Source organism: Rhinatrema bivittatum, chromosome 3 (assembly GCF_901001135.1).
Source record: "Rhinatrema bivittatum chromosome 3, aRhiBiv1.1, whole genome shotgun sequence".
NCBI classification, from domain to species: domain Eukaryota; kingdom Metazoa; phylum Chordata; class Amphibia; order Gymnophiona; family Rhinatrematidae; genus Rhinatrema; species Rhinatrema bivittatum.
In genome coordinates, this window is record NC_042617.1 from 487,287,618 (window position 1) to 487,302,849 (window position 15,232).

At 45.1% G+C, this 15,232-nt stretch overlaps 1 protein-coding gene across 3 annotated transcripts in view; it reads right to left on the minus strand.

The window, feature by feature from the left end:
- SLC25A27 (solute carrier family 25 member 27) overlaps nucleotides 1-15,232 on the minus strand; it is a 156,919-nt gene that overhangs the window by 44,080 nt on the left and 97,607 nt on the right. For all 3 annotated transcript variants that reach the window (XM_029596063.1, XM_029596062.1, XM_029596060.1), the window contains one exon: nucleotides 8,758-8,850. In XM_029596063.1, the coding sequence (XP_029451923.1) occupies nucleotides 8,758-8,850 (93 nt within the window). The remainder of the gene's footprint in view (nucleotides 1-8,757; nucleotides 8,851-15,232) is intronic.

The following is a 15,232-nucleotide window of genomic DNA, read 5'->3' on the forward strand; positions in this document are numbered from 1 at the left end:
CATCACATTCCCCTATCCATGTTTCTGTGAGGACATGGAATTTATTTGATTAGGTCTGGTATGAGATAAACTTTGTTGCTAGCAGATCAAACATTAAGTAGGCTAAGCTGAATGGAGGGGGTGGGTGAGAGTCACTTGTTTGGGTGGACAGGGATCATGGGTTAAGTAGGCCAGATTGACAAACTAAAGAGTAGCAAGTCACCTGGACCGGATGGTATGCATCCCAGGGTACTAAAGGAACTCAAAAATGAAATTTCTGACCTATTAGTTAAAATTTGTAACCTATCATTAAAATCATCCATTGTACCTGAAGACTGGAGGGTGGCCAATGTAACCCCAATATTTAAAAAAGGCTCCAGGGGTGATCCGGGTAACTATAGACCAGTGAGCCTAACTTCAGTGCCGGGAAAAATAGTGGAAACTATCCTCAAGATCAAAATTGTAGAGCATATAGAAAGACATGATTTAATGGGACACAGTCAACATGGATTTACCCAAGGGAAGTCTTGCCTAACAAACCTGCTTCATTTTTTGAAGGGGTTAATAAACATGTGGATAAAGGTGAACCGGTAGATGTAGTGTATTTGGATTTTCAGAAGGCGTTTGACAAAGTCCCTCATGAGAGGCTTCTACGAAAACTAAAAAGTCATGGGATAGGAGGCGATGTCCTTTCGTGGATTACAAACTGGTTAAAAGACAGGAAACAGAGAGTAGGACTAAATGGTCAATTTTCTCAGTGGAAAAGGGTAAACAGTGGAGTGCCTCAGGGATCTGTACTTGGACCGGTGCTTTTCAATATATATATCAATGATCTGGAAAGGAATACGATGAGTGACGTTATCAAATTTGCAGATGATACAAAATTATTCAGAGTAGTTAAATCACAAGCAGACTGTGATACATTACAGGAGGACCTTGCAAGACTGGAAGATTGGGCATCCAAATGGCAGATGAAATTTAATGTGGACAAGTGCAAGGTGTTGCATATAGGGAAAAATAACCCTAGCTGTAGTTACACGATGTTAGGTTCCATATTAGGAGCTACCACCCAAGAAAGAGATCTAGGCGTCATAGTAGATAATACATTGAAATCGTCAGCTCAGTGTGCTGCAGCAGTCAAAAAAGCAAATAAAATGTTAGGAATTATTAGGAAGGGAATGGTTAATAAAACGGAAATGTCATAATGCCTCTATATCGCTCCATGGTGAGACCACACCTTGAATACTGTGTACAATTCTGGTCGCCGTATCTCAAAAAAGATATAGTTGCAATGGAGAAGGTACAGAGAAGGGCAACCAAAATGATAAAGGGGATGGAACAGCTCCCCTATGAGGAAAGGCTGAAGAGGTTAGGGCTGTTCAGCTTGGAGAAGAGACGGCTGAGGGGGGATATCATAGAGGTCTTTAAGATCATGAGAGGTCTTGAACGAGTAGATGTGACTCGGTTATTTACACTTTCGAATAATAGAAGGACTAGGGGGCATTCCATGAAGTTAGCAAGTAGCACATTTAAGACTAACCGGAGAAAATTCTTTTTCACTCAACGCACAATAAATCTCTGGAATTTGTTGCCAGAGGATGTGGTTAGTGCAGTTAGTGTAGCTGGGTTCAAAAAAGGTTTGGATAAGTTCTTGGAAGAGAAGTCCATTAACTGCTATTAATCAAGTTTACTTAGGGAATAGTCACTGCTATTAATTGCATCAGTAGCATGGGATCTTCTAGGTGTTTGGGTAATTGCCAGGTTCTTGTGGCCTGGTTTGGCCTCTGTTGGAAACAGGATGCTGGGCTTGATGGACCCTTGGTCTGACCCAGCATGGCAATTTCTTATGTTCTTATGTTCTTAAGAAAGCATCTAGGGCAGTTTGGTTTTGATGAGGGGTGTTTTCTCCTGCCTGAAATCATCTCCACAGGTTGGGTGGCTTTGCTGAAGCACATTATAGTGGAGTCAAGTAGGGGGTGGGAATGCTGAGGAATGAGGAGATTAAAGGGGAACTAGTGAGGTCTATCACCTTCAGCATTTCAAAAGGTTTCTCTCCAACTGAAGATATGCTACATTTAGAACTACTTAACAATTTATTTCCAAGTCAGGAAGAACAATTATTTAGTTTTTCTCAAAATAATTTCTCTGCAATTAGGTATGTTACGTTCAGAATCTTTAAATAGATTTGCTCTAAATGAGCATGTACCACATTCAGAAACTCTAAATAGTTTCTTTCTAAATTTAAGTATATCATAGTCAAGGCATATAAATAGTTTCTGAGTGGTGTTTTCTCAGAGGTTTTTAATTATGGTGTCTCATGTGAATTATGTGCGATGTTAAGGGGCACACCCTTTGGCATGGCCCTTATTGGACTGTCTCTGCTTCAGATGTCATGGGGGTAGGGTGGGGCCAGAAAGCCCTGTCCATGGTTGGAGGATTGCTATTGAACTTAAGGGGAGGGGGTAGTTTTTGCCCAGGGGATCAGTGATGGGGTCACCCTTCTTTCTTCCTGCCACCAAGCACATATGAGCTGTCTTCTCCCAGGGTGTTGCGACCGTCGCTGTCCGACGTCTCCACACTGCTCACCTTACCTCTTTTGCGACTCCCTCTTCGGTTGATGGAAGTTTGGCTGCCGTGGCATCATCTTGCCGACCTCCTCCGGCGTCCCCAGACTGGCTAGACGCTGCCTTCCGCCATGTTCTCCTGAAGCCTAAGGGCGCGCGTGCCGCGCGGCCCCGACTCAAGTACCACCTGTGGCGCGAACCCCAGGGGCGTCCCCTGAGATGATGTCATCAAGCCCGGATATTTAAGGTCTTCGTTTTCGCTAGCTATTCGAGTTAGCAAGGGGATTCCTCCAGATATCGCTGCAGATGGGATTCGCTCTCTGCATACCTTGCTACTCTACCTCCTCGGACTTTACCAGGGGTACCCGCTCCTCGAGGGCCTCGCTCTCTCTCTCTTGCTTTTCAGGTCACAGTCTGGAACTGGTACTCGCTCCTCAAGGGCCCACATTCCCAGACCTGCTACCGAATACTACTTCTGCCAGGAAGTCACCGCTGCCTACAACACCAGTGAGTTACCATCTCTCTCTCAGAGCTTTCCCTGGAACCAGGTACTCGCTTCTCGAGGGCCTACTCCATTCCAGCCTCTGGGCTGCTTCAAGAGACTATTGTGTGAGTGTTCCCATCAAGGTTCTGTTCCTGAACTCTGCATACTCTGCCTACTCACTATATTCAGTTTCTCTACAGCTCAGCCATCCTGGGATCGCTGTTCCAGTGCCTGAGGGACTACAGCCCAGCTGGGCTCTTCCAGCTCACTACTGCCACCTCTGATGGTTCACTATACAGTTAATAAAAAATCTAATGTGTGTCTGTCTCCCAACTCTGAGCCTGACCGGTGGCCCCTCTCAGGATCTTCCCCCGGGGGCGTGGTCATTTGCCACCTGCCCAAGGATCCACCCACAATTATCACAAATAATAACAGATTGCTAACTCCATGGATCCGGCACAGTTCAATGCCTTACAGGCCATACTGGGCCTGGCCCTGCACATTTCGGAGCAGCAAGATGCCTTGGAGAAACTTACTTCAGCGTTACATCAGCTACACACACTGAAGGTTTCAGGCACAGCTTCCAGCCATGAAGGTCAGTTACAGAATGTAACTTTAAAGTCTGCTGTACCACTGGTGGCTCCAGTTCGTTTTTCCGGAGAAATCCAGAAAACCCGGGGTTTTTTAAACCAGTGCTGCGTGCATTTTGCCTTACAACCATCTTTATTTCCTATGGCTCTCTCCAAGACTACCTACATCCTTTCATACCTGGATGGTAGGGCTTTGTCTTGGGCATCTACCTTGTGGGAACACAAGGACCCCATTTGGCAGGACATAGAAGGATTTATGGACTTATTTAAATCCGTTTTCGATGACCCTGCTCGAACTTCTGTCGCTGGTTCTGCTTTGGTTGAATTGAAGCAGGGCAACAGATCATTGGCTGAATTTGCCATAGAGTTTAAAACTCTTGCAGCGGAACTCTGCTGGGACCCCAAATGTCTCAAGACTCTCTTTTTCAGAGGCCTGGATACCGTTTAAAGGACGAGCTGGCTGCTGGTGAAACACCTGACTCGCTGGATGAATTAGTAGCCTTGGCCACTCGGATTGATCACCAGCTTTGGTACAAGGTGAAGGAACTCCGGCCTAAGGTGTTACCTGGGTTGAAACAGGGTAGTGCTATACCTGCACCTAGGATGGTTCCAGTAATCCCTGCTGCTGAAAAAGATGAACCGATGCAACTTGGTTATGGACGTTTGACTTCCAAAGAGAGAAGACGTCAGAAGAGGCACGACCTTTGCATGTACTGTGGTCAGCCCTGCCACGATATCTCTACATGCTCCATTCGTCCGGAAAACGGATGGGCCTATGTCCTGCAGGAGGACTGTTCTTAGGCCTCACTACGCCCTCTCCTCCGCTCTCTCTCCCAGTCTCCTTGACCTACGGACCAGTCATGGTTCAGACTCCTGCCCTGGTGGATTCAGGGGCAGGAGGCAACTTCATTCTCAGACGTCTAGTGCAATACTTGAGGATTCCCCTCATCAAGTTGAAAGATCCACTACCGTTATCCTCCATTCATGGAGAGCCCTTACCGGGCGACGTGACTTGCCAAACCATACCAGTTACTCTCTGCACCGAAGCTCTCCATACGGAATCACTCTCCTTCTTTGTACTGGAAAGGGCCATGCACCCTATCGTCCTGGGGTTACCCTGGTTGCAAGTGCACCAACCCCAATTTGACTGGTCATCCTTGGATCTCTCCCGCTGGGGCCCAGAATGTCACGGGAGGTGCCTTAAGGAAATTTCGCCTATCATTTGCATGCCTACGCCTCCAGTGATGCCAGGACTGCCGCCCCAATATGCATCCTTCGCGGATGTATTTTCCAAAGAAACGGCTGATATTCTTCCTCCACATAGGCCCTATGGCTGTGCCATAAGACTGAAGCCCAATGCTGAGCCACCGAAAGGACGGGTATACCCTCTCTCAGCCATTAAGAATAAAGCAATGTCGGAATACATTGAAGAAAATCTCCAGAAGGGCTTTATCAGACCATCAAAGTCGCCAGCCGGCGCAGGCTTTTTCTTTGTGGGGAAGAAGGACGGTACCCTACACCCATGTATCGATTACCGAGGTCTAAACGAAATCACAATCAAAGACAGTTACCCCTTGCTGTTAATCTCGAAGCTGTTTGACCGGTTGCAATGGGCCAAGATATTTCCAAAGCTCGACCTGAAGGGGGCCTACAACCTCATTCGCATTCGGAGCGGCGATGAATGGAAAATGGACTTCAATACGCGAGACGGCCACAGAGTATCTAGTAATGCCGTTCGGGTTGTACAATGCACCTGCCATTTTCCAAAATATAATGAACGACATCTTGCAGGATCTACTGTACAAGAATGTTGTGATCTACCTGGATGACATATTAATCTTCTCCCAGGATTTGGACACCCACATTGCAGATGTCAAGCAAGTACTCCACCGTCTTCGCGAACACTGGCTGTACGCCAAACTCTCTAGGTGTGAATTTCACAAAGACTCAGTGCCTTTTCTAGGCTACATTGTGTCGAAAGAAGGCTTTCAAATGGACCCTCACAAACTTGAAAGTATCAAGAATTGGTCCCAACCTACCAGCCTGAAGGCTCTAAGGAGATTCCTGGGGTTCACCAACTATTATCGAAGCTTTATAAAGAACTATTCTTCTTTAACAATACCCTTGACTGCGATGACTCGCAAGGGTGCTAACGCTTCAAAATGGTCAGCGGAGGCCATTTCTGCGTTCGAGAAATTGAAGACTGCCTTCTCCACAGAGCCATTCTTGCGGCATCTAGACCCCAACAAGCCCTTTATCGTCGAAATTGATGCTTCAGATGTGGGTGTAGGGGCTGTGTTGAGCCAAACAGGAGACTCGATAGCCTTACGTCCCTGTTCCTTCTTTTCACGAAGATTTTCTTCAGCCGAGAAAAACTATGGGATCGGCGATAAAGAGCTAATGGCAATAAAGCTTGCATTCGAGGAATGGCGGCCTTGGCTCGAAGGCGCTCAACATCAAATAACCGTATTCACGGATCATAAAAATCTAGAGTATCTCCGCCACGCACAATGTCTGAATTACAGACAGGCCAGATGGTCCTTATTTTTTTTAATCGTTTTGATTTTGTGTTGAAGTTCCGTCCTGGAGATAGAAACAGCACAGCAGATGCTCTGTCACACTCTTTTCATTCGGAGGATGTGCCTGATGAGCCACAGCACATAACTGACCCGAAGAAGATCCTCTTGGCATCCACCCAGTCTGTACCCGTTGGTAAAACAATCATTCCAAAAAGACTCAGGAAGAAAGTGCTCTTTTGGGTGCATGATTCCAAGCTGGCTGGCCATCCTGGCCAATGCCGTATCCTGCTCAAGATACAGAAGATGTACTGGTAGCCTACTATCAAAAAGGATACCTATTCCTACGTGGCATCCTGCACCAATTGTGCCAAGAACAAACCCGCTTCTGGACAACCATTGGGTCAGATGCAGCCACTGCCAATTCCGGAATGGCCCTGGTCGCACATCGCTACTGACTTTGTAGTCGATTTACCCACTTCCGGAGGAATGACAGTGGATCGATTTAGATCGATTTAGCAAGATGGCACAGTTCGTGGCGCTCCCTGGTATCTCTTCAGTCTTGGAGCTTGCAAAGCTCTTCATAATGCACATATTCCGCCTCCACGGACTACCTTCTCACATCGTACCCGACCGTGGGTCCCAATTCATGGCTGATTCTGGAGGGCTTTGTGCAAATTGTTTGACATCTCTCTAGACTACACCTCAGCCTATCATCCACAGTCGAATGGCCAGACGGAACGGATAAATCGAACAATAAAGCAGTTTATTCGAGCTTATGTCACGTCCCGACAGAATAACTGGGCCAAATTGCTTCCATGGGCTGAATTCGCCATCAACTCTCATCCAGCAACATCTACTGGATTGTCACCTTTTGAAGTGGTTTTTGGACATTCCCCAGCACCGCCACTTCCACTGAAGTTCTCAATGATATCTCCAGCAGCTCAATCCACTGCTGATGATATCCATAATCTGTGGGTTCAGACAAAGGACATGCTAATTAAAGCGAGTTACCGTGCTAAGAAGGACTACGATGTGCACCATTCGCAAGCTCCAGTCTTCAAGCCAGGAGACAAGGTATGGTTGTCAACCAAGCACCTCAGACTTAAACTACCCTCCTCTTGGTTTGCTCCTCGCTACGTGGGACCACTCCCAGTCCTTCAACGTATTGGCAAAGTCACCTACCTTCTGAAGCTACCACCTGGTCTCAACATCCATAATGCTTTCCACGTTTCACTTCTGAAATCGCTCATACTCAGCGAATTTTCTTCCAAATCTCAGGATCCACCTGTCATCAATGAAGAAGACGACTTAGAGTTCAAAGTTGAAGGGATTCTGGATGTTCGAAAAAGAGGCAATACTTTTGAATATCTTCTCTCCTGGGAAGGTTTCGGCCCTGAAGAAAACTCTTGGGAGCCTCAGACCAATATCCTTGACAAAGAGATGCTTCATCAGTTCCACATCGCGCATGCTTCCAGACCCAAGCCTGGTACCCGAAGAGGAGATCGCCCTTTGAAAGGGGGTACTGTTGCGACTGTCGCTGCCCAACGTCTCCACTCCGCCCACCTTACCTCTTTTGCGACTCCCTCTTCGGTTGATGGAAGTTTGGCTGCCGCAGCATCATCTTGCCAACCTCCTCTGGTGTTTCCGGACCGGCTAGATGCTGTCTTCCGCCATGTTCTCCTGAAGCCTAAGGGCGCACGCACGGCGTGGCCCTGACTCAAGTACCAGCTGTGGTGCGAACCTCAGGGGCATCCCCCTGAGATGTCGTCATCAAGCCCGGATATTTAAGGTCTTCATTTTTGCTAGCTATTCGAGTTAGCAAGGGGATTCCTCCAGGTATCGCTGCGGATGGGATTCACTCTCTACATACCTTGCTACTCTGCCTCCTCGGACTTTACCAGGGGTACCCGCTCCTCGGAGGCCTCGCTCTCTCTCTTGCTTATCAGGTCGCAGTCTGGAACCGGTACTCGCTCCTCGAGGGCCAACGCTCCCGGATCTTCTACCGAATACTACTTCTGCCAGGAAGTCACCGCTGCCTACAACATCAGTGAGTTACCATCTCTCTCTCAGAGCTTTCCCTGGAACCAGGTACTCGCTCCTCGAGGGCCTACTCCATTCCAGCCTCTGGGCTGCTTCAAGAGACTATTGCGTGAGTGTTACCATCAAGGTTCTGTTCCTGAACTCTGCATACTCTGCCTACTCACTATATTCAGTTTCTCTACAGCTTAGCCATCCTGGGATCGCTGTTCCAGTGCCTGAGGGACTACAGCCCTGCCGGGCTCTTCCAGCTCACTACTGCCACCTCTGATGGTTCACTATACATTTAATAAAAGATCTAGTGTGTGTCTGTCTCCCAACTCTGAGCCTGACCGGTGGCCCCTCTCGGGATCTTCCCCCGAGGCGTGGTCATCTGACACCAACCCTAGGATCCACCCCCAATTATCACAAATAATAACACAGGGTAATCACACTTTTAAATTTTTCTTCTGTAAAAAGACCATCCATGGCAGGAAAAATTAGATATACATCAACACCTTTTACTTATCCTTTTTAATTATTAAGCTTTATTCTGCCTGATGCTTTGATGTCATAGCTCAGCCAATAAAATGTCATGACCATACCTTCCTTGTTTATCTCTTGGTTGATTCATAATTCGGGTTTTGATGACATCAGCAGGTGTTCCCAGAATTGCAGCGACTAGACCAGAACATACACTATTAATAAAAATAAATAAATAAAGTTTTTATAAGTTTTATTTTTCTATTATTCATAAAAGCACCAAAGTTCTATTTACCAAATATACACATAGACTTTCACACTAGTGGTACTCACTATGCACAAATTATGTCATGAAGTCATTGTGACATTTCACAGACTGTAAAAATGTACAGGTAAAATCACTGTCCAAAATTTAAGGCAGCTGGGCTGGCTCTGGACTCAGGTCACATGGCTGTGTGCTGTGGTGCAGAAGTTTTATATTCATGTCTACTACTGAAAGGCTAGCAGGGTTTGGCCATGCTGTGAAAATGATACACTGAAGCCCAAGGAGAGAGATGAGACAATTTCTACTGTGGCAATTCCTATTAGCCATAGAAAATGGATTATAAAAATTACTATTTTATTTTAACATAAGTCAGTTAATTGTTCAACCAGGTGAAAGTGCCCTGCAGGCTGAATCGTGAGCTCTCTTATCTTGAAGGCAGCTGTTTGTTGGTACTATGGGTATTCATTTTGTGTCAGCAACAGTAGAGTGGTCAGTGGTTTCCTAAAACACTCTGGGGCTGATATTCAGAAAAAATATGAGCTCCTAAATTTACATATCTAAATTAGGTACCTAAGTTAGGCCCCTATTTTCAGTCAAACTTAGGTTCCTAAATTTTCAGCAGAAAATTCACATACATTTAAGCACCTAAAAGTTATGATCCTAAATGTAGGCCTGCTATTCATTCGCCTAGATTTAGGGCCTAAATTAGGTGCCTACTTCTTAAAATCAGTGCTAAGGCGCTAAATTTGTTTCCCTGGCCTAACTCTGCCCTCTTAGCCGCCCACTTTTTAATCTTCTAAATGAGGTTCTTCATGAAAATAGGAGTCTAAATTTAGAATTTTCAAAATGGCCAATTTAGGTGCCCAACTCCAAATGTTAGGGACCTAAACTTTATGTGGACAAGTGCAAGGTGATGCATGTAGGGAAAAATAACCCTTGCTATAGTTACACAATGTTAGGTTCCATATTAGGAGTTACCACCCAGGAAAGAGATCTAGGCATCATAGTGGATAATACATTGAAAATGTCGGCTCAGTGTGCTGTGGCATTCAAAAAGGCAAGCAGAACGTTAGGAATTATTAGGAAGGGAATGTCGAATAAATGCCTCTGTATCGCTCCATGATGAGACCACATCTTGAATATGGTGTGCAATTCTGGTCGCTCCATATCAAAAAAGATATAGTTTCACTATAGAAAGTACAGAGAAGGGCGACCAAATGATAAAGGGCATGGAAGGCTCCCCTATGAGGAAAGGCTAAAGAGGTTAGGGGTATTCAGCTTGGAGAAGAGAAAGCTGAGGGAGGATATGATAGAGGTCTACAAAATCATGAAATGGCTTGAACAGGTAAATGTAAATCAGTTATTCTCTCAGACAATAAAAGGACTATTTTAAAATAAATTAGAGAAAATTCTTTTTCACTTAGGGGTAGATTTTAAAACCCCGGCGTGCATAAATCCCAGGGTTTACGCACATGGCCGAGCCTTACGTGCACCAGGCCAATTTTCAAACGGGCCCAGCCACACATGTAAACCCCGGGATACGTGAAGTGTTGGGGCTTTAAAAAGGGGCGGTCTAGGGGCAGGGAGGTCCAGAGAGCGGGGTGGGACTAAAGGCGCCCGGCACTGCGGCCATTTGCTGCGGTGCCGGTGCGCGCAACATGCTCCTGCTCCTTGGCAGGAGCAAAAGGTAAAATAGAAAAATTAGGGGTAGTTAGGATAGGGATAGGGGGAGGGCAGGGTAGGGGAAAGGGAAGGGAGGTTAGGGTAGGGGGTTGGGAAGTTCCCTTCCAGTCCGCTCCTTAATTGGAGCGGTCTGGGAGGGACATGGAGAAGGCCTCAATGTGTCGCCGTGCGTATTTGCAAAACTATACCCCCCTTGCGTGCGCAGACCTGAAATTTTATAACATGCGTGTTCATAAATTCACGCGTCCATGTGCGCACATGGATGCACGCGCGTAAGTTTTGAAAATCTACTCCTTAATGCATAATTAAGCTCGAATTCATTGCCAGAGGATGTGGTTACAGCAGTTGGTATAACTGGGTTTAAAAAAGATTTAGATAAGTTCCTAGAGAAGAAGTCCATAAACTGCTATTAGTAAATAAATAATATTAACTTGGGATCTATTTAATATTTGGGTACTTGCCAGGTACTTGTGACTGGATTGGCCACTGTTGGTAACAGGATGTTAGGCTTGAGAAACCCCTTAGTCTGACCCAGTATGGCATTTTCTTATGTTCTTATATTCTTTGAAAATTGGCCTCTCTATATCCCAGAGTGGAGATGGTTTCCTGCTAACATTTATGCGGCTACTGCAAGAACAAGATGGATGCGTCAGGATAAAAAGACAAAGACTTCTGACAAAAGAATGAGCAGGAAAAACTGAGGAGAAACAGCAGCTACGGTGGCAAAATATGAGGTATCTTGCCACCATGCCAGAAATGAAATCTAAGGACAATGAAGACTAGCACCAAAACATGAGATTTATCTTGGATATTGTACTTCCTGTAACTTGACTTAACTATTATTTTTTCTCCTTTTACTTAATCATTACGTATATTACTTTAGCAACACATGTAACATTGTCATGCCAATAAATTTATCTGAATCTGGTAACCTAGCTCACAAGCCACTGGAGTGTTACCATTCAGCCTGGGCCATACAGTACTTTCAATGAGATTGCAACCAGCTTTGAAATCTGTGCACAGAGTTCCTCTTTAAATAAGACTCTATTAAACATCCACTGGGAAACATTGTAAAGACACATCAAGTGTAATTTGACGTTTTATTTTCAATTACTAAGATAATTGTGGGTATGATTTATGCCACAAAAGTGCCTTCTTTCTGTATTCAATAAAGAAAAAACCGGATTCCACAAAGCATTTTTGCAGTTGCTATTTCTTTTTTTTTTTTTTTATGTTATTTAATAACCACCTTCCTCCCTCCCCCCAGGGCCTCAGATTTGTATGATGCATGATTTGTTTTTGGGGATCTAAACATCATTCCAGAAGCACGGAAAATCTGAGCAATTCATTTCAAAAATAAATTTTAAATAGAAGCTACAACATTTTTCTCATGGCCTCTTTCTCCAGTTCAATGTTAGAAAAGAGGAAACCTAGGAACTGCCATTTTGTAAAGTAACCCCCCCCCCCTATCTAGACCCCCCCCCCCTACCTTTATCTTAAAAGTTACTACTGCCTCCGGGCAGTAGTAACTTACACGCGCCGGCGCGGCAGGCCCCGACACAGGTCGCTGTGTCGGAGCACTCGGCCATGCCCCAGCACCGCCCGCACGCCCCCGATCCAAAACTGCACCCCCTGGCCACGCTCCCCACCCGCCCCTTTTTGCAAGCCCCAGGACTTACATGCGTCCCGGGGCTTGCGCGCGCCGCCAAGCCTATGCAAAATAGGCTCGGCGCGCACAGGGGGCTTTAAAAGTGTTACGCGCGTACCTTATGCACGTAACCCTTTTAAAATCCGGCCCTATATGTCTGACATCTGTGCACACTGTGACATCTGTGCACACTGCCAATACAGCAGCATCTAAGAGAGCTACTTAAACAGAGATCATGTAAAAACAAATGTGCTGTTGCACAAAGAGCAGGCATTGTTACTCATGACATGGCTTTTGAAATGGATCCAGGGTGGATGGAATAGTAAAATGTGCAGCCCCTGAGTTTTCAGCTGGGTGTATGACAGCATTAAGTATCCACATCTCTAAGTGCAGCCTTACTCAGGTATTCTACTTCACACTGCAGTGGGAAACTGGTGGAGTTAGGATCCCTTTAACTGTTTCCAGTGCAGCACATGACAAACTTGTAATGCACTCTGCACTAAAAGCTGTGAAATCAAGAGTGCTGGAAAGGTTTGCTATATTTGTTTTAACAAGACTATGAGGTTTGGGGTAGCGATGGGCATGGCTCCAAAGGGGATGATATTAAAAAAATCTCAAACGTGGTACAATAATGGAAAAATAACAAAAAGGGACTCAATAGATTCAATAATTTTATTACAACTGTTCAAAAATTGCTAAAGAGATTTATCAATAGACTTTTTCCTTAAAGGACAGAGCATGCACACAGGGGCAGATTTTCAAAGGGTTACGCGCGTAAGATATGCGCGTAACCCCTGAAAAGCTGCCCCTGCCTGCCCCTGCGCGCGCCGAGCCTATCTTTCATAGGCTCGGCAGCGTGCACAAGCCCCGGGATGCGCATATGTCCCAGGGCTTGCAAAAAGGGGCGTGGCCTGAGCCTCCAGGCACAGCGGCCATTTGCCGCTGTGCCCGGGATCGCAGGCTGGCCGTTGGCTGGCACGCATAAGTTACGGGAGGCACGCGTAACTTCTTCAACAAAGGTAAGGGGGGGTTCTAGGTAGGGCTGGGGGGTGGGTTAGGTAGGGGAAGGGAGGGGAAGGTGCGGGGAGCGGAAAGAAAGTTCCCTCTGAGGCCGCTCCGATTTCGGCCTCGGAGGGAACGGAGGCAGGCTGCGCGGCTCGGCGCGCACAAGTTGCACAATTGTGCACCAACCCTGGATTTTATAACATGCGCATGGCTGCGTAGATTTGTTCGCGCTGGGTTGTGAACAAATCTGCGCCCGCGCGCAGGTTTTAAAATCTGCCCCACAGTGAATAGCCATGCAAATCAGTGATTTGAGGCGATCCCTGTTGAGTATCGTTCCCAGAAAATTTGATTTCTGAATGGTGTTCAATGTCCTTGCAAGGAGAGCCAATTACGGCAAGTCATGCAAATGCACTAAACGTTGGAATTTACAGACTTTCCAATAACTGTTTGCAAGTTTCACTTTGTGAGAAATCATTGATTTGACATTATTACAAAAAAAAACCCCCCAATCATTAAGAACCTTTATTGAGCATCCAAAGATATATCTTTCTGTTAGAACTTGGCTCAACAGTGGAGGCCCTTTTAGGGTCATGCCACTATCATTAAAATGTGGACATATTTTGGTTAAAGATTCTTTGTAATTTTTATCCTAAAAAGCTCCCTGAAGAAGCTGTTCTTCAGCGAAATGGGGGCCTCTGTCGAGGTTTATGAAGATATATGCTTTTGTGTTGTGTGTTATTTTTATATAATTTACAAAATATTAAAAAGAAAACATCTTGTAAATACCTATTGTTGTAAAGGTATTTTAGGGAATTACATCACGTATGTGTGGATATAGGTTGTATGTTTGGGATGTATGGGATGCGATTTTAGCTGTGTGTGATGTGCGAGGTTTTTAATCTTGCATGCTTTATACTGTACTGGTATGTCCTTTAAGGAAAAAGTTTGTTGATAAAACTCTTTAGAAAGTTTTGAACAGTTGTAATAAAATTGTTGAATCTATTGATTCCTTTTGTTATTTTCCAAAGGGGATGAACCATGCTCTATCAGCAACTGGAGACCACTGTGATACCCGTTCTTATAAACAAAAGAAAAGGAGATGGGTGGGGGGAAGGGAAATAAATGGTGTGCATGTAGTCTATGCTGAATAGCATGGACATGATTGATTACAGATGGAAGAATTCAGGAGATGTTTGAAGCATTGTGAAACCTCTAGAGCTTTTTCAGAAGCTGTGGATGTTTGGCAAAATATTTCTAGGTTTCATAAGAAATGCATGCACACATATTGGATACATTGTAAGAAACAAAAAGAGGGTGAATTAGTATAAATTGTGTTAATTCAACCCTTGTATCCAGTCAGAGACCATAAGGTGGTATACAGAGAATTGGGAAAACTCTTGGCCTGGAGTTCTGATAAAGAATTCAAGCACATGTGGGTTAAACATGTTCTATCTTTCTCCAACTTTAGCTACATAGATTAAAAAAAAAAGAAAAACCCTAATAACAAAATGATTTGTTTTCTCAAAATTTGATCCACAAATTCCACCAGAATATGCACGTTGCAAAATAAATGCTATAGCCCTCAATTTTATGTAACCCCTTTCTTGGAGGATTGTTGCTCCTTAGGGCACCTAACTATGGTAATTTATATCTTCACGGCCTGCTTTGCTAACATACTATACCCCACACTCTGGGGGGGCAGGGATTCTTTTTAAGGGGCTAAGCTCTCAATTGTTGCCCAGAAGATCTAGAAAGGTTCCCAGTGTGTGTATGTTGAATTGGTGCTTCCCGAGGCTGCAATAAGTTAGACAGGACCATGTCTTGGTGTTAAATAAAAGTTTACTCATAAATTTAAGTCCATCCATCTATAATACTGAAGTTACATCTGAATGTTGGTACATGTGTGGCTCTGGGTAAGGAGGTGTCCTTTTTTCAGGCATCTGGGAAGCCCCATGGTGATTTTAATGTGTGCAGCGTACCCAGCGGCTGTGAGGGA